At 38.0% G+C, this 22,058-nt stretch overlaps 1 protein-coding gene across 2 annotated transcripts in view; it reads left to right on the top strand.

Annotated features, from left to right (window-relative positions):
• Window positions 1-21,683, top strand: part of WDR49 (WD repeat domain 49) — a 38,863-nt gene extending 17,180 nt beyond the window's left edge. Inside the window, exons 3-8 of one of the 2 annotated variants that reach the window (XM_070582290.1) lie at window positions 7,522-7,652; window positions 9,796-9,894; window positions 11,431-11,576; window positions 13,827-14,014; window positions 14,778-14,975; window positions 18,555-18,882. In XM_070582290.1, coding sequence (XP_070438391.1) covers window positions 11,531-11,576; window positions 13,827-14,014; window positions 14,778-14,975; window positions 18,555-18,740 — 618 coding nt within the window. In that variant the 5' untranslated portion in view covers window positions 7,522-7,652; window positions 9,796-9,894; window positions 11,431-11,530 and the 3' untranslated portion in view covers window positions 18,741-18,882. Of the gene's footprint in view, window positions 1-7,521; window positions 9,895-11,430; window positions 11,577-13,826; window positions 14,015-14,777; window positions 14,976-18,554 lie in introns of both variants that reach the window. The other variant, XM_070582289.1, reaches the window with a different exon arrangement.
• The last annotated feature ends 375 nt before the right edge of the window (window positions 21,684-22,058 follow it).

Here is a 22,058-nt window from a genome sequence, read left to right as displayed (position 1 = left end):
TAAGAACGAATTCAATCATCCTCACCTTTGAAAGACAAGGCTTCTTCACATCCCTGGGAGTGATCGTGACCTGTTAACAACTCCTAACCACTCCAGTAGACAAGGCCTAATGATCTCCATACTTAGGCCATGGCAACAAATAGGTTTAATTCTCTAATATCATGGCACGGTAGATGTGTGGTATATAGCTGATCTAATTTAAATTTTAAACATAACAAAAAAGAATTGTAAAAATTAATCAGTGTAGGTCAAAACTTTGGAGATATCATTTTCTTAATTACATGTTTTAGATATCCATAGTTATCCATAGTTTCTACTAGCATCACATACATGGTTTTTTAAAATTACTTATGGTGGAAAATTGTTAAAGATTAGATATCTAGAGTCATCTAAAAGTAGTTTAAAGGAATACTAGGTGTTCTGATCTATATTGGTGGGCGGTCACTTTCTATAAACTTGTTGGGGGAAGCTTTGGGAAGACTAAAATGAGAGGAGGAAGAGATATCATTCTTCCCATCTTCCTCCATGTTTTCCATCTTCCACAAGGTTGTCAGGACTTGGATCCCTTAGTTGGAAGTGAAAGTTGAATGAATACATTCTCAATTATGTTATTTCAGTTTTATTTTGGTGGATTTAAAGGTTATCATTCCTAAGTTAGAGGCCTTATGTAAGGATGGATGTGGCAGGATTGTTCCAGGGCCTTTTTTACCAGGAGGCATTTAACGAGAGGCAACAGGACAGGGCAACTGTTAAGTTATAGCTGGGGAAAGATGGCCTGTTCAGCCAACTCCTTAATAGATCAGTGATTAGAGAAGAAATAACTGGAAGATTGACAGTCAGCTCATTAAGCTTTCTTTAAAACCCAGAGTGAGGCTGTTTAAGTCACCCTGTATCTCTAACTCCAGGCTCTATCTAAATAAAGAGATTAGCTTGATAATTTTGCCTTGGATGGAATAGAAATTACATTTATTGAGTGAGGTACCTAAATATGCCATCCGATTTATTTTATTTATGGTGCTTTGTAGCATTAGGCACTTTACATACGTTATCTAACTTAATTCTTAGCTGCATCTTGGAAGGTAAGCATTATTTTGTAGATATTGCAAATCTTCAGCTGTTATCTCTCTAAGCTCACTTATCCATTTGTTTGCTGGACGCTTCTGACTGCAATCTCAAATTCAACATATTCTAAACTGAATTTATTATTTATTCCCCTCACAAAAAACTCCTTCTTCTCGTAGAATTGAGGCTTCAGTTAACAGCTAGAGACCCAGACATCCACCTCGGTTTTTCTTTCTCACTCAAGTTCACAACCAAGTAGTCACTACGTCTTGTCTGTTTTATATTCTAAATATTTCTCAAACCTCTCCCCCTTCCTACTATAACTGTGTAATTCAGAGCATCATTTCTATCTGGCGTAATACCACAGCCTTTTAATTTGTCCTTTCCTCTAGTAATGCCCCTCCTTTGCCTCTTACATAGATTCCGCACATTTTAGTTACATGATTTCTTTCTACAATGCATTCTATCATGTTACTTCCTTGTTTAACACCTTTCGGAGTGTCTACAAAATAAATCTAAGCTCCTTCTGGCCTGGGCCTATTCTTAGTTTCTCCATTCTCACCCATTCTTGTGTACATTCTAAACTCAAGTAGCAACCTGCTGTCGGGGTGTTCTCATGCAAACATGCTGTTTCACACGCCCATTCCTTTATTTCCTCCCCTTGTCTAGAAATCGCTCTGCAAACATTTTTCATGTGGCTAATGTTTATTCCTATTTCAAGTCTCATTCATGCATCTTCTCCACCAGGACATCTCTCTATACTCTTTACTCTCTTTACTGCTCAGATGGAATATGTGTGTATACACACACACACACACACACACATATATATTTACACTAAACAAATATCGCTGAGCACCTGATAAGAATATGTATATATAGTACATATATACATATAGAGTCTGGTGCTTTTTAGATGCTCAATGATATTTCTTGAATGACTTCAGTAATGTTTATTGAATACACAGGAAATCTAAGGATTAGAGAGATTTATTACCCATGGTCGCACTGCAAATAAGAGGCAAGCAGTACAGATATTCAAATTTATTCTAGCTTCACAATAAACCAGACAGCTAAGCATTATCAATCCTTTTTTACAAGCGAGGAAACAAAGCTTGAAGAGGTTGGGTAGCTTGGCGAAGGTTACAAAGCTAGTAGGCAGCTGAGCTAGAATTCTATGCCAAAGTCCATGCTCTTTCCACCGTTCCTGAGTCATTAAATTATGGCAGAACAACTATATCCTTTTAAACAAATAATTTGACTGAGGAGGTTGATTATGTCACTCAACTCCAGTGAATCATTTTTGTGCATCTGAAGAAACACATAAAAAATGTGTTATCAACCTAACAATACCTCAAAGTTTTAGCTTACCCTTATTTTTTCCGTTTCCTTCCCACAAATATTTTTAAACTGCACCTAGATGGAAAGCACCAAGTTAGGAACTATGACAGACTGAGTGTGAAGAAGGCTGATGGCTGCTCTCAAGTGCGTCACATTCTAACTGGGGAGTCCATACATTCCAGGCAGGATATGGTCAATGCCACCATGAAGTGGGCCTCGGCCAAACCTGAATTAGAAAGCCCATGATGGATATTTAGAAATACGATCATTCATATCTACAGAATATTTCTGTCAGAAAAAAGAAGAACTTCTAGCAACATGTTTCTTAATTGGAGCAAAATATACTTAGAGACAAAGTGGTGAACTGACATAGGGTCAGTTAAACAACACTTGGTTAAATGCCTTGTTTACACTGGTAAAATTAAATGAATAAATGATCATTATCTTTGCGTTTGTTTAAAGTAGTCATGTAATATGTATAGTTCTAGTAAAACCAAATAAATGATCATAACAGTTTAAGATTTTATCCTGCCCTAAAATTCTATGATTCTATACTTACAACTCTCTGTAAAAATAGACTCAAACTCTTAGTTTCCCTCACTTTATTTCTCTCCTTTCCATTAAAGGGGAAACCTCTGTTTGTGAAAGTTTTATCTCTGTAAATTATCTAGACTTATACAAATACTAAAAAGGAGAATCACATAATTTCAAATAATTCTGAAACTATTATTGATAGTAGCATCCTTCACAGAGCTCTGTAAAAAGTACGTGCTCAAAATAGCTGCTGATTTAATTTGATTTCTCAAAGTATTTTTAAGTGAAATGAGATTAGGGATTTGAAGTTCCTCAACAATAAAACTTCCCTATCACAAGATATTAAATTCTTAATAATTGCCTTACTAAGGAACTGTAATCCTATATGACTCAGTTGGTTTCTATTATTAGGATAAGAATCAAAGTGAAAATTTCTAAAGTTGTAACTTATTCTAAATAACCATCTTGGAGGTCAGGAGCGGGTGGGTATGATTGAAATTCACAAATTACCCTCAAACCTAATTTTGTGATGGTTTCAGTGTCCAAATTTGACTCCAAAGTTTTAGGATAAAGAATAAAATGATTTATATTGAGCTCATTCTCTGCCTTTGAGGTACCCCTTTAAGCCTAAAAGGCAATGAATCAAACAAGGATAGGTTCTTATGATAATTGGACTAACCACACATGAACATTTAACCTCTGAGGGAACAAATAGTTGTGTTCTTTTGTTCTCTCCATGGTGTTTTCTACATGATAAGTTTTGGTGAATGTTATTTTCCTATCTCATTCATCCTAAAAGAGGTTCTCTAAAAAAAAATTTTTTTTTTATTTTTTGGCACTTGACAGGTAAACTAATTTTATTCTTACAGAATTGGTCATCATATCTAAATTCTGAATTAGAGACAGGATCATCTTCACAAGATGACGCGATGACTCAGTAGCAGCTCTTTTAGGATTTCAAATGTGAGATGTGGAATGGAACTAGTAAACTCCTTCAATGTCAGAAAGAAAAATCTCTCAGATTACTAAAAGGGCCTTAAAATTGGCTCATTCTGCACTTTAATTTTACTCTTGGCAAAAGTGCAAACTTAGAAAAAGTTATCTTTGAAATGGACAAAATAAGAAAAACAGTGTGGATTCTGAAGGCATTTTAAGGATAACTGTCATCTCAAATGAAAATTTCAGGTTAGGTTTTAAGGGAAAGCTGTCAGCTAATTAGTTTCTCAACATTTTGACACACAAGGTCAAATATCAGAAGGGCTATTTTTCACACCACCTTATGAAAGGCATTTTGCGCCTTTGGGTGGTACTCTCTACATATGTCTAGTTAATATGGGCATCTTGGTGAAAAGACATTTAACATTGAATTTTGGCTGAGAGATAATAGAAAAGATATAGGATTAATCTCTTACTTCTCACTCCCACCCAACAGTCTCCCTTCCCAAAGGGCAGTCTCGTCAAGCAAACTTACCATTAGGTAAAGAGAAAATTTAAAATATACACATGTAAAGCTATTATGAGATTAACTACAATTTCAGAATTGCAAATTACTTTATATTATCTTTCTAAGCCTGATATTAATATTATTAAAAGAACACTAATATTAAAATTATTGATGTTTTAAAAAACAGAATAATTCACACTTTGATTCAGCAAATATTTATTTAATGGCTATTATGTGCTAGATACTATTCTAGACACTACTGATGAAGAAGAGATAAAACAAAGTCCTTGCTCTCCTAGAGTTTATTATGATAGAAGAGATAGGAAATAGACAAACAAATATAGATCACAATATCACATGATGAAAATGTAATAAAGAAAAACTATGTAGAGTGAGAGATGAGAGACTCAAGGGAGAGTCTTCAGCTAAGGCGACAGGAAGGCTTACTTGAGGAGGTGACATTTGAGTGGAGAACTTTTTACTCATTCATTTGACAAATATTTATTGAATATTTGATATGTGAAGGTCACTATGCTTGCTACTGTGGGGTTGCAGAATAAGACAAGATATCTGTTTTCTGAGAATTTACAATCTAACAGAAGAGCAGAGACTAAATAATGTTTACTAAGCATTATAAGTAAAATTTGAATGGTGTAAGAGGTCAGAAGAGGAAATATTTCTTTCAACTCTAGTTGAAGGAAACCTACCAGACTAGGACGGGCCTTAGAGAATAGGTGCGTGGATAGCTAGATGTGAGTATGTCTGTGAAAGAAACTGCACAGAGGGATGGAAGAGCATGCCATGAATGAAGACAAAGCAGCTGGAAACGTGAAGGGTGCTCAGACACCAGTAAGACTATTGTTTGTGTTGAACAAGAAGGTGTGCTTTAAAAACGTAGCCCCTGAATACCCCTAACAGTTGCAAACAGCTCCTGCAACAAAGAAATTTGTTCGAAACCTCGTATCCTATCTTTAAAATCAGATGAATTTTGCATTCTATTGCATTAATTCATCTATCCTTATGTTAATATAAAATATTTTTGCTCAAACTCTTTGAGTAAAATTAACACTCAGGAAGGTGCACCATATTTACCCTGTGGCTTCCCATAGTCCTGTCAAATATTTAGTTGAACATTCACATTTTACTTTGAAAAGCAAGGATAGAAGAATAGAGAGCAATAATTCTAAAAAAGTAGATTGGCCTCAAGTATTGTTAAGCCTTGAAGAATAGGCCCACACATTTGAATTTTGTCATGTGGATATGGAAAATTAGGAAATGCTTTTGAATAGGGCATTAGCTTCTTTCTGATCATGTTGTTTTCTCTGCCTAGAGTACCTTCTTCTTCCAAATCCTGCACATCTCGTATGGTCCAGCTTAAATCTGACCCCTGAACTCAGCCTTCTGTGATTTCTACACTTGGACTTCCACAGCAGTTGATCAGTACTTCCTTGGCACTTACCGCATTTCATTGTGCATTTTAGTCATTTTGTGCTCATGGTTTTACCCCCTGCAGCACCAAGAATGGGGACGTCCATGTAGAAAACAGAAATGCTCATCTAATGAATGCATATTAAGAGACCCAGAATGGAATGATTAATCTAATAGCAGGATGAAGACTGTACCAGAAGTGGGTGGACTAGAAACAGTGAAATTGGTTAAGAGATTGTTACAATTGTTCAACTGTGAGATAATGAGCGCGGAACTAGGAAGATGTCATTGGCCGTCAAAAATATAAAGGACGGAATGAATATGTAACATATCATAGAAGTAGAATCTAAGTATTGGATTTGACTAGGGGAGAGAAAGACATGTAGGAGGCTGGAATGCTGGTCTATCAACCAAATTAGGGAATTTAAGGAGGTCTGGTATGGAGGGAAGGTGGCAAATTTGGATTTTTGATATGTTGCTGATGGGAGCCTTAAATGGAACTGTTAACTGTCAAGAGAGAACTATTCAGCACTGGAAAAAGTTATGAATGAAGATAAATTTAAGATCCCTTTGTGTAGGAGTGAGATTGGAACCTCCAGGGGTATACCAAATCCTTGAACAAGCCCTTTTGAGGAGAGAGGATGGAGTGGAAGAATGACAGTAAGAAATATCCATATTCATATGCGGGAGAGAAGGAAGGGAAGAGAAAAAGGAGGACAGAGAATGAAACAGCAGGGAGGCAGGAAAGAAGTAGGACCTACTGGAAACAAAAGTTTCCAGGAGGAGAAAGCCACATTCATCAGAGTGAGGAGTTACGTTGATGGGGCAATTTAGAGACGTTCAGAGTGGTGGGAATAGAAGAAAAACTTCAGTGAGGTGAAGAGAGAATGAGGGTGAAGACACCACACCTGTGGTTACAAATGCTCGTTGAGATGTGTGTGGCCCTAGAAAGAGGGACAGGCTTAGCATAGGCTGGTAGCCAGAGCTCAGGTCACAATTTAATTTTTACACTCCTCCCTTCCCCACCAGGCCCCAGGCATTTCATTCTCTGCCCATCCTGGCCTACCCTCACTTCGCCAGAGCAGTGCCTTAAGATTCTGACATTTTAAAATTATTATTTCTGTTCAAAATGTATCTGTCCTGTGTACCATTTCTATGGAGCAACATTTTCCAAGTGTGTTCCACAAATGGTAGTCTTCAAGACGCTTACTGAGAAGGGACTCTGTGGTCAAGTAAGTCTGAGAAATGCCACAGGGAATGGAAACATTTTAAATGTCCTGGATGCTTTGATGATAAGAAGCCTTATTACTTTTGTTCAAACTACCAAATATTTTGTGTTCACAGACCCATCCCCTTTTTTATTGCTACTGTCACAAAGCAATTAGTGGTTCCATGTTATCCATATGGGGAAACTTTGCTTTAGGGTCTTGGTGATGGATAATTAATCTGATAAATGCATACATGTTTGGTGTTAATGATTGTGAAAGGATAATTAACCTTCTAATACTTCATAATTTGCCAGTGAATTCAATGAGAGAATCCAAAACAAAGTTCAATGTGAGAAGTTCAGTATTATGGATGACAAGTGGGCATAAAATTTGGGGTAGCGCAGTCTTTTAGACCTCTCAAATTACATCCCCAAGTGGATGATGGCTACTCGATATCTATATCGCTTTTAGATTCACAGCTAAATTCTATGTCTTTTTTACCAGGGCTATTACTGTATTTCGACTTCAGAGCTTCAATCAGTTTTTGATCCAGCCTGAAGAATGGAAAGGAGGAATACAACACCGAGATGATATTTCGTGTCCTGCATTTCTACCTCCACAAACTCTTGCTACAGGTTAATTGAATATTCATTTGACAATCAGTGCTGAGAGTTTGGTTTCTTTTGCCTCACTCACTTTTAAGAAGCCTTTTCTCTACTGCAAAGTGAACATATTTCTTGAAGGAATCCTTGCACTGAAAGCTACTCTTGGTTCTTCTTTCTAGGCCAATACATTAGTGGTTATGCCCATCGGCTCCCGAGCCTGGCTACCTGGCTTGAGATCCTGGTTCCACCACTTGCCACTGCATGATACTGATCAAGTTATTTAACATCTAAATCATAATTTTTTTCTGACTAATAATACTATAAGAATATCTTGGTTTACAGCTAAGATTGAATAAGATAATCTGTGTAAGGGCTTAACACAGTGCTCGGCACACAGTAAGCTCATTGGTTAAATGTTAGCTTTTATTTTTAGTGTCCTTTTTCCAGGAGTAGCTTCAGAACTGTTGGGTACAAATCAACTTCTGTGGCACTCAGATGTGTCATCATGGGAACATATTAACTCTTTGGCACAATTTAGTCTAACTAATGTTGGTTAAAGACTGGCCTCACAAAATGTCTACAAATCCAAGCTCTTAAAAGAGGGCATGGGTATGCTTTGATGTGACATATTAAAGAGGATCAGAAATTGTTGTCTCATTTCCAGCCAAAGAAAACAATTTATAAAGACAGATTGCACCATGAAATTATCAAGTCCATGTTTTGACAGCCTACATTTTTTTATAGAACCAAAAATGTCATCAATTAAGAGGAATGAAAACTCATAGGAAAAGAACTGAGACATCTATGAAGTGTTACAATGTGAGGTTTACTGCTCTGTCTACACTTAAAGTTCCATTGTTTTTAGAACTGACATGATTACTTTCCGGTAGGGCAACTCTGCAATTGAATTTGCTATAAGCTGCTGGAAGTCTATCCCTGCAGGGGGTATCACATACTGAAGTGTGATGGAGACAAGTAAACTATCAGGCTGTATAGTTGTTATTGTGCGTGTCATAAAATACCATTGTAATTGGTGAATAGATCATCTCTTCATTCATTCTCATCCCATCGGTCCTATGGGAAAATGTTTGATCAAGTACTTTGCAAGGAAAGCATTTCAAAATCGTAGGAAAAGATGAATACGCCCATGGACAGCTAATCCATGGAAATCCATCATCCTTGGCCAATGTGTGAGTTACATGGGTTCCTCTCTCCAGGACAATACAGAGTTTAGCATGTGTTATTCTCTTCTTTCTTTAAATCCCAAGAAAGACACCATGTGTACATCCCACTCAGACTCAGCTCTTCTCTTTTGCTCTCCACTTCACACTGACGCTCTGCTCAGCAGGAAGCTGTTCTCACTGAGCTGCTGAGGGCAGAGGTCTGGGCACGCATTGCTCCTCCCCAGGACAGGCTTGGCCAGACTTAGCCTCCCTATTTTGGCTTTTCTATGTTCTCTGAGAGCAATTAGGAAGAACTTTCTCTAGGGAGAATTTTAGGATTGGAGAAAGCAGCATTCAGTAAAGAATACAGGAGGGAGGAAATGAAAAGGACACACACACACACGTAAAAGAAGAGATGTGGGAAACAGAAACCTAGAATTTGATCAACTTGCCCTCTCTCAACAATAAAAAAGTATGATAATTATTATTAACACTTTTTCATGCTTATAATATGCTAGGTACTATTCTAAGTACTTTTCATTCTTCATAACAATCCTCTGAAACAAACACAATTCTTAATTCAGGTTTATAGGTGCAGAAATGGTGGCGTCCTGTACAGTTAAATAACTTGCCAAAGGTCACATAGCTAGGAGGTGGCGGGACCAAGATTCAGACTCAAGTTGTTTAATTGCAAAGCCCTTATTCTGAGTGCTTTATTACTATAAAAGGAAAAGATATGACAGCAAATTTCTATCACACTATGCACAGGTATGTTGCGAGGATTGTAAGTTCTAAAGCTTAATAAAAATACTAGTTATTATTATTCATTCATGTCTCCAAAAATGTATACAGTGCCTACTATGTGCCAGATTCCATGTAAGATATCATGATAATGCTATTTTCTCATATTTTTGCTTGCATTGCTCATATTTTGTAACTTTTTGCTCTTTGCTCTTGCTCACATTTTCTAACTTTTTGGCAATTTGTGTTCTCCATCTTGGCTCACATAGGCAGTTATGGTGGAGAAATTGTTCTGTGGAACAATAGCACAGAAAGTGCTTCCTAGGTCCTTCATCCTGATTACCAGAGGCTGCTAGACTCAAAATCGGGTGAGTGCAAGTTTGAAAGTAAAATAATGTGGCTGAGTCGAAGCACAGTAGGCTGGTTGTGGCTGCATATAGCTGATGCTGCTTGCTCCTAAATTATAGATCATTGGCTATAAGCGCAAGGGACTAGTGATAACAGTGTCTTATCAAAGTGACTAAAAAGAACCCTGAGATTCACTTGGCTTAGCAAATTTTCCATGGCCTACCATTTCTTCTCTTTGTGCTACATTGGCGTTTCTGAATTACTGACAAGAGGGAGCAGCCCTTTCATCTTTATCCTGTTTAGTTTTTGCCAATAAAACTCGCCAAATTGCCTTTGAGTGAACCTTGGGTACCCCCAGGTAGGAAAATGGGAACACGTGTTCACTTGATAGGCTGTTCAGGCTCAATCTAGGACTTGTATTAAATATTACACCACCCGGAAATCTCAAATTATTTCTTGCCTTAGAAACCTGTGAGGAACATTAGATGGGAGTGTATTGTATTTTATGAGAGTTTAGCAGAGCATATGAATATTTTATACTTAAGCAAAATGTCCTGACACTTGCCTTTCACATTTTTATGTTAGTTCCCTTAGATGCTAAAGGTTTTTCCTTAGACTAATTTATTTGGGTAATGAATGTGTCATTCCTCATGGCCCAGCGAGATTCTGTTGTCTCAATTGGATAAACTCACAGAGTCTGACTTGGATCTTAGGAGAGGACTGGTCATCAGATAAAGCTTTCTTGTGAAAAGCTGAAGGAGTAATTTGTGAAGAGTAAGAAAGCCAACTTAAGAGATTTTGGGCTTACTTGGTTGTAGGCACAAAGCTCTGACCTGCTGTATGTATAAAGAGCTAACCATCATGCTTCATCGGAACCCTCCAGGGAGAGGGTGGAATTCTGCCTCCTCTTCTACACTGGCCTTCGGGACAGCGCCATCTTGTTCTTATAGCAAACCTAACAGTGGCAACAATTAAATACACAGAGGGTTAGATAAGAAGGAAAAGCGTCCCACATACAAAATAGAGGAAGATTGGTACAGATATTAGTTCAGGGATAATCTTCCTCAAGCAAAAAGAAGAAGATTGGCAACAGATGTTGGCTCAGGGCCAATCTTCCTCACCAAAATTAAAAAAAAGACCATTAAATATATTTAAATAGTCATTATATCTAGTGTTCATTAAATTATTTGCAAGATTAATATTAATGATTAATAAGCTGAAAATGCTGTGATATTAGAATCACATTTGTCTTGAACATAACAGGATCTGTAAGATGTTAGCAGTGACTAGGAAATGAAGTCCCTGTTAATACATATCAAGGGAAAACACAGTGAGCGTGTACGGAATATGCCAAAACAAACATGGAATCAAACAATCCTTCAAGTTGGGGTTGAGGAAGTGAATAGCAGAAAGCTCAATGGATGTTAACTGTAAACCTATTGTGAGACTTGATGGAGTCATCCAAGACCATGATGGAGGCAGGCCTGTTGTTTTTTGTAAGCATTCGTTTGAAAAGCAGATGTTTCTTTTCATTAAGACGCCTGTTTCCATCACAGAATCAGAGGCTCCAAAGCTTCTGGGGGCCGGGAGAAGCCACCCCACCCACCCCACAGCAGACCAGGCTTTGAGACTGACACCAACCGCAATAATGCCGTCATGAGGCTTTGCTTCCTTGAAGCAAGAAAAAACATTGCAGAGACAGGTAAAATACTTATTTATATTTTGACTCTAGATTGCTTGATACATTGTAAAATGTTGCAAAAGGGAGCAATGAAGAGAGTTCAGTCTAATCTTATCTAGGTCTTGTAGAGTTTGACCGCATCTAGCTAGCAGTCAGGACTGGATCATGGGAGGCCATGGGCCAGGGCAAATGAGCTTAGGGCTTAGGAGGGTGGGTCTAGAAGCAGGAGCCAGGCTAGATCAACAATTTATATAGTGCTGCCTATGTCCGGACCAGAGTGAGAAAAACTTGGGCAAACTCTTGGCCATGGGCAACAATTGGAGTTGGTGTTCCAGCCATGGCATAAAGAGGTTTGATAGGGCAGAGGGCACAGCAAGAAATATGCTCCAAATACATGAGCCAAAGCTTAGGTCTACATGTGGCAGAAGGGGACACTCTGAGACTGACTGCGCTGGCTGCTGTATCAAATGAAGTAGGAAAAAATAGCGAGAAACTTGGAGATGGGGCGCAATGGCAAAATTTGAAATAACTGCTGATCCCAGGTCAAGAGAGCTGCCTACTCTTTGTCTTAATCGTTTTTTGGGGATGGGGGGAATGTGGGAAGTAATGCTTTGGGTTCCTTACCAGATGTGCATACTTTCCAGAGTAAGCCAAAGTCCTGGTTAGAGCTTCCGCTGAGATGTATGTTAACACTGGTGCTACCATATGAATTACTGTAGATGTTTGATATTATATATGACATAACCATTTAATTAATTTTCCCTCTGTTTTTAATGACTACGTTAACATGGCATCAATGAAGCCTGCGTCTTCTCAAAATAAAAATCTGCTTTTGAGAATAATGCATATTTTTGAAATTTCATCTAAAAAAAGAATTGTAGTTTAGAAGTGATTTTTCTTAATATTGGGAATCTAGACATACATGTGTTAAATGTTTGAAAAAAGAAACAGACATATCTGATCCATGCTTTCCATATTCACTTTCCCATATTCAATTTGCAGGTGGAAAATCTGCCTGATTTTCATATAAAAATATTCAACATTAAAAATCGATAAAGGTATACTCTTATAGAGTTATAGAAACATTGTGGAATATTTAGAGTAGACTTTGGAAGGGTTAGTTTCTAAAACTTTCTATTTTCTAGAACTTACTTATCCTCACAATATGAACTATTATCCTGAAATTACTCTTATTTCCTCAACACTAATTCTTCTTAATGTTATCAGGATTCCCAAATTGCTCCCACTGAAGCGGCTCCATGCCATTATTTCTGCCTTAAACAGATATGATTGTTAATCAGCAGTCCATTTGTGAAGCAAATTGGAAGTCATCTACAGATTTATCAAATAATAATAGGAACTTTACCACAGAAGAATAATTTAGGTAAAGTGCTTCCACAAAGCTGGTAAAAATGCAAAATGAAAAGGTTAGTTCTAGGCCTATGAACCAAAAAAGTGTTCCATAAGGGATAAAATGAATTCCTGATGAAAATTTTTAAAGTGAGCTCATAAATAGAATTGGAAGCATGCTGTTGGATAGAGAAATCAATAGTTATGCTGTGCTAACTATATATGTGCATCCACATCTGTGCGTAAGGAGTCTTACTTCTTGGGTTATATATATATGTTCGATGAATCATTAAGAAAAATGGGTTTTATGTGTAATAAGAATATCATCATAATGTTGCAATTAATAGTTTATAATTTCATTTAAAGGAACAAATTAATTCTATCTAACTTTAAAAACCCAAATAATAACAAAATAGTGAATGAAGGAAAGAGAACTAAATTTAATAGAACATTTTACGTATCCTATTTAATAATCCACATAAACCAGTGAGGTTATCATAGGGTTACCTCCATTTTTCTTTTCTTATTTTTTGAGGAAGACCAGCTCTGAGTTAACATCTGCTGCCAATCCTCCTCTTTTTGTTGAGGAAGACTGGCCCTGAGCTAACATCCATGCCCATCTTCCTCTACTTTATACGTGGGACTCCTACCACAGCATGGCTTGCCAAGTGGTACCATGTCCGCACCTGGGATCCAAACCAGTGAACCCCAGGCCGCCCAAGCGGAACATGCGCACTTAACCGCTGAGCCACCAGGCCGGCCCCTATCTCCATTTTATATTTGAGAGAATTAAAGTGCTGGAATTGATCTCAAGGCTACCCATCTTTCCACCATCCAGATGCTTTCCACCGGGAAGACCACTGAGCTTGTTTCTCACGTTTTTGTCACCGTTTCCTAATTAAGTGTTCCTTTACATGTTAGGAGGAGTTAACTTGGTATCATGTGGAGGATCTGGGTATGTCAGATTCTGGGATACATTTAAGAAGCAACTTCTGGCTGAATTTTTAGCTCATAGTGGAGTTGGACCCATTATCATGTCTATTGATAAGTTGAATCAATACCTCGCCACAGGAGATCTTGATGGATGGTTGAAAATCTGGAATATAGAGGTAAATTGAAGAAATCCTCACATGACCTTTATTACTTATGATGACCTTTTGTTGCAGATAACTATGAATCCAGTCTTGTCTGTTTCCTAGATAAAGGAAGAAATATTTAGTCTGAATATTTTAAAGGAAACATTTACATGTGCAGTGACATTTCTTTTAAATAATTTATGGGAAACAGATTTTCTCAATATTAAAAATCTTCTGTTAACATATAGTCAAATCAATCACCCAATTTAGGAATGCAATGTTGTCAGTAAGTTACTGCAACGTTGTTTGAGCATAGATAATTAGGATATACCTTATTTGAAATGCTACCGTAAACGTAATTTAAATAGAGTACTAGCCTTTCATCTAACATTACTGTCATCATGAGTTACTTTGGGATTTTTGTGTCACTGGTTACCTGCTCAATTTTCTACTAGTGTTGTAAAATTGTATAATGCATGACTGCCCATACATGATAAAGTTCATCTCTATCAAATAACTGACTTTATTGTTCGTCCTTCTGCTTTCCATCCCTCTCTCTCTCCTTCCTTTCCACTTCTCAAGTTAGTCACATCTGTTAGAAACCCTTTTTTGAACATTAATACCATTCTTCTAACCTCTGTTCTCATGAACTATTCTTTTGCATTTGGATCACAGATTATTGCTCCCAAATTTACCCTTTTTCATTTCCGTATCTGACTTTTTAAAAAAAGTGTTATATTACTGCAATAATTTAATATCTGCACTTTTTAGAATTCTTGCATTTCTTTTCATTCAGGAGTACTGTCTTAATTCCAGTAAGCACAAAATCACACAGGCCCCAGCTCTGATAAGATCGTTCCAACCTCATGAAGACCAGATCAGCTCCTTGGAGCTGTGTGAGCTGGGCGGCCGGTCACTGATTATCTGCTCCTCTGCAGACTGCAGCGTCTGCGTGACCGATGTCTGTGGTGCTCCCGTCTGGATCTTTGGTCAGGTAGAAATATTGCTTCTTTATTATTCTAGTATTTACTTGACATTTAGTATGAACTTGGACTGATTTCCATTTGAATCTCATCAGCTGTTAATGCTCATTAGTCATGAAAGAACTGACTTCCATTTCTGGAACTGTCACTCCAGGCATTTTTTGTCCTGTTTACCATGAAGCATGGCAGTTCCATCAAGTGGAGGACACCAGTGACATGGAAAGACAGTGGCTCTGTGCAGCTCAACATAGCCCAGGATTTCTGAGAACAATTTCTCCTCTAAAATAAGTGTATTCCTTCAATTTAAAAATTTAGTAAAAATACAATGTGGATAAGATAGCCATGTTATTATTAAACAGGTAGATGACTATGGCTGTCAAGTAATAATCGAAGAGAAAATTTTAGAAAAAACAAACTTCCTTGTTCATCGTCTGGTTTCCTCCTGCCAAAACAGTAATAGCTGACATTCGCTGAGGGTTTTTTGTGTGCTTGGGGCACTGTTCTGAGGTGTCTCCATCAATTATCACCTGTAATCTTCATGATTGCCCATTCCATGAGGGAGGAACTCTCATTATTTCCATTTTACAGAGATGAGGAAACAGAGGCACAGAGAGTTTGAATAAATTGCTTGAGCTCACAGAAACTAAGAAATAGTAGTTTGGCTTTTAACTCAACCTAGCTCATTTCAGAGCTCATGCTTTTAACCCCTTCCTGCCATGAAACTTAGCTCTGATTTATTTCTGCCTATGAAAAAAAGATGGGAGCGGGGATATGGAAGAAAGAAACTGTTTATTGTCTCACATTTCTGTTGTTTCATCTGTTTGTTTTCATGGGAACTCTGCTTCCAGTCCCTTTGTGCTTTTGGGTACAAAATATTGGTTTGATCTGTTACGAACAGTATTGTTCAGACATGGTGGTGTGAAGTTCTATGGACACCTCAATTTCTATCAGTCCACTTGATTCTATGCAGCAACCGCAAGTGTCTCTCTAGTGCCGTGAGAACACGGTACCTCTCTTCATGTTGCAAGACAAAGTCTGCTGTTGCTCTCTTTGTGAAATCTGTTTGATGATGTCAGCCTGTGCTGAAAGAATTTTGTACAACCCTTTGGGATGTGAAGGGTGATGGTAAATCAGGAAATAATCTGAGGAGGTGGACGCACGTTTGGCCGGGTGATGTGGGAGTCTCAGTGTAACACTCAGATCTGTGTACTCTCTTCTGCTCTGTAAATAAGGCAAGCGCTAGACTTTTCTCAGGAAAAACAACCTCTCAGTGGGAACTCTAACGAGTGTGTGGGTAGGTGTGTGGTGAGTGAGACAGAGTGGGGCACAGCTGGCATTCTGAGTACAAAAGGATTTGGAAAGCTTTTTCTGGCAGTTGGAGAAGTGAATGCAATGTCGACATTGCTACATGGCCACATCTCCTGTGCTCTACTGAGATGAAGCGGAGGTGAGAGTGACAAGTAAAGAAATAAGGTGTCATCAAGCATATGATGCCTGGAGTATAAAAAATCCCGTAGCCAAATAAGGAGAGTTGAAGCAAAAATAAGACTGTTCTAGGTGTGGGTACCGTATAAACTGTGCCCACCAAACACAATCCGTATTTAAATTTTATTTGAATTAAGTACATGCTAGTAAAACTGTTCATTTTTATGCCTTTGATATTTTTCTTTAGTTGTTTTGTAAAATCCTTTGTATTTTGAAGGACTTCTGCCCCAAAAAGCCTGCATGAAAACGGTTTGGTTTTTTTCCTTCCGTCCAAGACAGAGAAAGAGCCACCAGAGCTAGAGCAGTGATAGAGAAGCAAGGCTCCAAAGCTGGGGCAGCTGGGTTTTCTAGTCCCTTCTGCTTGAGATTTTCAATTTTTTTAAGGACTCACTGTTATCAAGCTGTCTTGAATATGGATGTGATAGTCCCAAGGGGTACAGGCGACTAAGGTAGAGGAGGAAAGGGGGAAGTGGAGGAGGAAGGGTGGGAAGAGAAAAATGAGCAGACACTAGAAAATAGCAACAGTGAATGTCCTCAGAATGTGTATGAAGAGACAGCCTTTCAAAGCACAATAGGGAGGCAGATGGAAATACTTAGATAAGAAGGAGAAGAGACCCAATTAGCAAATTTAACTAGGATCAGAGCAATCTTTACTGAACAAGCTTGATTTGTACAGCATAGTGACTTTTGCCCTGCATTTGAATGAGACATTTGTCTTTTAGTTGAATTAATTCTGGTCTACCAGTTATAAAAACAGGAGGAAAGCAATAATGTATTTTAATTTCTTATGTTAAGACAATTTTCTAATCACATGCTGTCTGATTAAAGTATTTAAAATTTAATTCAATGTGATTCGATATATTTTATGAAATAGTTTTTTTTAAATAACTGTGAATCATTTTTCAACATAGCTATTGTTGTGAGGTTGGTTTTCAAGTTAGATTTTTAAAAATGTGGTGTTGTATGTCTGTTTCTAGAGTTGGAGAAATAGGGGTGGAGATGATTTATCCCAGGAAACTGTCAGATGATTGTGGTATGAAAAGAAATTAGATGACACACGCACTTCTTCAGTGCCCCTGTCAAGCCACTGACTACAGTTGTACGGGGCAGAGTTTGTGTATTCGCACCTCCCCTCCTCCTCATCTGGGGGCCAGTGACTTGGTGCCTACTCACCTAGTGTCAGACATTAAGAGATTCCGTAGAAGATCCTGATTTCTTGCTTGTCTTGAAAAAGAACATATGTCATCCGTGAGAGTAACTGTAACATGAGTCCTCTCTAACTCATTGTGGGCCCCACTTTCCTTATTGCCCCTGACCACTGAGGCTGAATTCCATTTGCTGTTTATCATCTTATACAAGGTTCCGTTCACTCATTGACAGTATCTTCCTGGCCCCTGCAGCCATTGCCATTTTACTTTACAAACCCTTCTGAAGAGGCTATCAGTTTGTAGGCCAGTCAGCTATCCTGGGGATACCTAATGTCCCCCCATATCACATGACACATCCCCTCATATCCACTGTGTTCCCTGGTGCATTCCTGTGTACACCATGTGACTTCATATAACATCAGGAAATTGGTTGTATATTTGAAATATAAAATACATTGTCAATAGGAGCTTTTGATAGATGGATACGTATTAAGAATTGTAGCCAGGATCTGTGAAAACTGTTATATAACATATATTATACGGGAAAAAGTGCTCAATAATTTGTCTGGCTTTTGAGAGTTTTTTGGGGAAATAAGATGCAAAGAAAGTAGTATGAAAAATTATCTCTGATAATTCTTCAACAAAAGATTTGTTTTTCTTTTTGGTAAATAAACATATTGTTATTCAGGATTTTGAATTGGGAGTGTCAATTTTTTTGTAGTTCATTATCATCTTTTCAAAGAATTTTCATTTGTTTCTTATGACACATCACTGTCTACCTTTATTAAAGTTATGGGTATATGTCTCATGTCCTTTATGAGACTGTAAGTTCCTCGAGGACAGGAACTGTATCTTATTCATTTTTTTGTGTCCCCAGGACTTCAGTTAGTAATATAGCATATAAATATTCAAGGAAAATAAATTTCATAAAAATAAAACAAATCTCTGTTTTTTCAGGCAAAGCATTGGCAAACTGAAAACTGTTTTTCCCTTCCTAAAAGAGATCCTAATTCAATGGAGAGTGAGACTCAAGAAGAAAGCATAAGGGAAACTCCTTTCCTTTCTAAGGAGGAATCATGTGTAGACCCAACAGAACATTCTCCACTTGATAAGAAAAATGAAGATGACTCAGCATACAAGTAAGCAATTTTAAGCGTTACCCACATGTCAACTGGAGTCTAGACAAGACCTAGGTAAGATTGTCCCAAACTTTCTTTTGTGCTCTGTGGAATGTCCAATGACTACCTTGAGATTTCTCTAAAATTTTGGAAATTGGTAGGCGTGTGTGTGGCAGAGGGAGAATTTGTGTCCTCAGCATTATACCTGGTTCTTATTTCTTGCCTCCACTGAATTCTTGATTTCTATTCAGTGTCTTCTAGTCTTTTATTTCTGCTCTATCATCAACCCAATTATGGAAATTAGCTCCTTTCCTCAAAAACAATGTCAGCGTGTATGCCTGTATGTATGTATCTAGCTGTCTCAGAATGTATGTCAGATTTTACTCCTGGTTTTGGTAAGGTGCACAGGGGTTTATATGATAGAGGTGCAATGAGCTTAACTTTGACTATTAGACACGACTCTCCTTTTAACACTTCTAGCTTTCCCTTCACGTTGTTCATACGTTTCTTCTCTTCCCACCACTCAGCTAGATTCCATTCTTACATTCCTCTTATTCTCTAATGCCAGGAAGTTTTAGTTATTTCTTTTGTTTCCTATACTCTTGCTAACCCTTGCTTTCATAATTTCATCTTCTATATTAAACAACTTTTTTTTGAGAGGATGATTTTATTCGTTGTATTTTCTTCAATACAAATGGATTTCTTTTTACCATGTGTATGTATTACTTTTTTAGTTTATAGAAAAATTGTAGAGAAAGTAGAGAGATCATACATGCCCCCCCCCCACCACACACAGTGTCTTTCTTTAGTGGGGCACATTCGTTACATCTCATGAAACAATACCGATAATTTATTATTAACTAAAGTCGATAGTTTGCATTAAGGGGGTCCAGTTGAGGGTTCTTTGATGACCCCAGTCAGGGACCGCTGCATTGCATGTTTCCAAATTAATGCACTCTTTGGCCAATCTCTTGTGGCTCAACCCAAGCAGCTGGTGACTTTGGTAATACACATCACAATGTTTTCCTGTTATAGTCCCCTCACACTGGCAGCCTCCCCTCTTGCACAATTCCTCTTGGGTTAACTTCTGTTTGGCCAATAGGAAGCTCACACACCCTAGCCACACCAACTCCTCCCTGGTGACCTCCTCTGCCCCTGCTCACTGGGGGAGCTCCAGCCACACCTTTCTGCCTGTAGGCTTTCTCAGGTACTGAGTCACTGGTCTACTGCATTCCTTTAATGGTTACCCCAGAGAGGATGCGTTGAACTCTTTGACCGGTGTTTGTGAATGGAGGCTAGACCTGCAGAGGAAGTGTCCCTCCTCTCCTGTGGGAGTGGGACTCTAGGCATACCTACAGCTCTCTCCTCTGCTATCTTGTCGTGTCTTAGGTCTGTTCATATTCATATCCTAGAGTGGTGGTTGGCCTGGACGCTCCCAGGCAGGTTTGGGAGCTACCTCCCTGGCTTGCAGAAGGAATCTGGCACCTCACTTTGGAGTGTGGGGATACTTTTTACCTCCTAATGAATTAATTGTTTTGCTTTCAGACGTTTTGGACCTCTGACAGGGAGACAGAAGAAAATCTTCTCCACTAAACCTCCTGTTAGACTAAGTTATACTTTGGTATTTGCTCTTCCATGCCCTCGAATTATGGCTTGCTGAAATGTCAGGTGATGTTTTACTTTCAGGCAGAAGGATCTTTTCAGTTGGGAAACGCAGCGTGACCAATCCTGTGCAATAATAGAATGCTGGGAATGGAAAGACTTTAGACACGACAAAATGCCCCCACCCCGCCACCCAACTCAATTTTACAAATCAGCAAATAAGGGTACCCTAGGGTAACACAGATAGATCATTGTTTCTCTTCCTGTTACATCTAGAAGAGTGAAGGCAAGTGTTACAGATTCCTGTTTAAGAGTATTTCAGCCAATATACTAATTTGCCATTCCTTATGACAAACTCACTTATTTTTTTTTTTATCAGCCCTTCCTTAGATTTAAAAATTGGCAATTTGAACTGCTTACTTCTTTCCTGACTTCTCTCTCACCTTATTTCATGGCCTGTTGTTCCTTGACTCTTTATTTGTATTATGAAAATTAGTGCTGATATGTAGGTTCTTAAATTCACAGGTTTCTCTTAAAGTGAGAGCTTTGTATTCTGCCTGATTAACAAGAGCGCAGCAGAGTGATCTTCTCGCCTTGACTATAAGTTTCTGTAGGTCTTGGGAGAAATTTCCAGCAGTAAGAAGCAAAGTTGTCTCTATCGTACTGCACCTTCTCATATGACACTACATCAAAAGTACCCATGATCTTTAAAATTTCTGCCTTTATCTAGTTCAGACACTGAATTGAAATAATTTTAAGACTTTACAGTAATGAGATAGTACAGAATAATGTCATTTTGGAATTACTGAACTAATTGAAAGAAAAAGGTTAAAACCACATCGTCAGATTTGAGTTGGCGGGTAGGTACATCCCACACTTCTCCCAGGATCATGACCAGGAATCCTGCATGGAAAACATCCAAGGGCACTATCATTGTCAGCTGTAAAATGTCCGTCGTGGCCTCCATCCAGTACTGAAGAGATTACAGATCATTTTCTCCCTGGAAGAATATTCCTCTGAAGAACGTGCCCTATTCCTGATCAGATTAGATAATCCAAGGAGGGAATCGTGCCAGTTCTTGTCCATATGCAAAAATATAAAAGAAAATTAAATATCTGAAAGAATTTAGAGAGACAACAGAGGAGAAGCACTTTTGGTGAGTGTGTATGCAGGTGGGTATATGTTTAGATGGAGGAGGAAAAACGATGAGAAAGATGGAGAAGCAGAAAAGAAAAAATCAATAGAAAAGGGAAGAAGCAGGAAAAAGGAAGGAAAATCTTAAATGATTTAAAGCTATGTTCTCATTCTCTTTCCAGGATAAAAACCTTGTCATATGTTATCTTCTGGCTTATACATAAATACCAGGTTTCCATAATACTTAAGGTCTTTTATAATATTATGTGTGAGAAGTCGGTAGGTGGTAAAATGTCATCTTTATTTCAGTCCTGGGGAGATAAAGATGAATATAGAATTTAAAAGAGTAACAGGAAGTCCTACTACTAAGTTAACCATTCATACAGAGAAATAGATTTTTCCCTTCCTTAGGTTCTAGAAAACTCAAATTACCATTAGAAAATGAAAAAAACAAGAGGTAAATGAACGGATAAAATAGGGAGCAAAAACCACAGCGGACTTGCGTTTTCTTAATTTATAGCAATATCTGGTTTCTGGACTCAACCAAATATTCTAATCTAAAAAAACTATATATATATGAATAATTTAGACAACATAACCTTATAAT

The sequence above is a fragment of the Equus przewalskii genome, chromosome 18 (genome assembly GCF_037783145.1).
Source record: "Equus przewalskii isolate Varuska chromosome 18, EquPr2, whole genome shotgun sequence".
NCBI lineage: Eukaryota > Metazoa > Chordata > Mammalia > Perissodactyla > Equidae > Equus > Equus przewalskii.
This window is presented reverse-complemented; position numbering and strand designations above follow the sequence as displayed.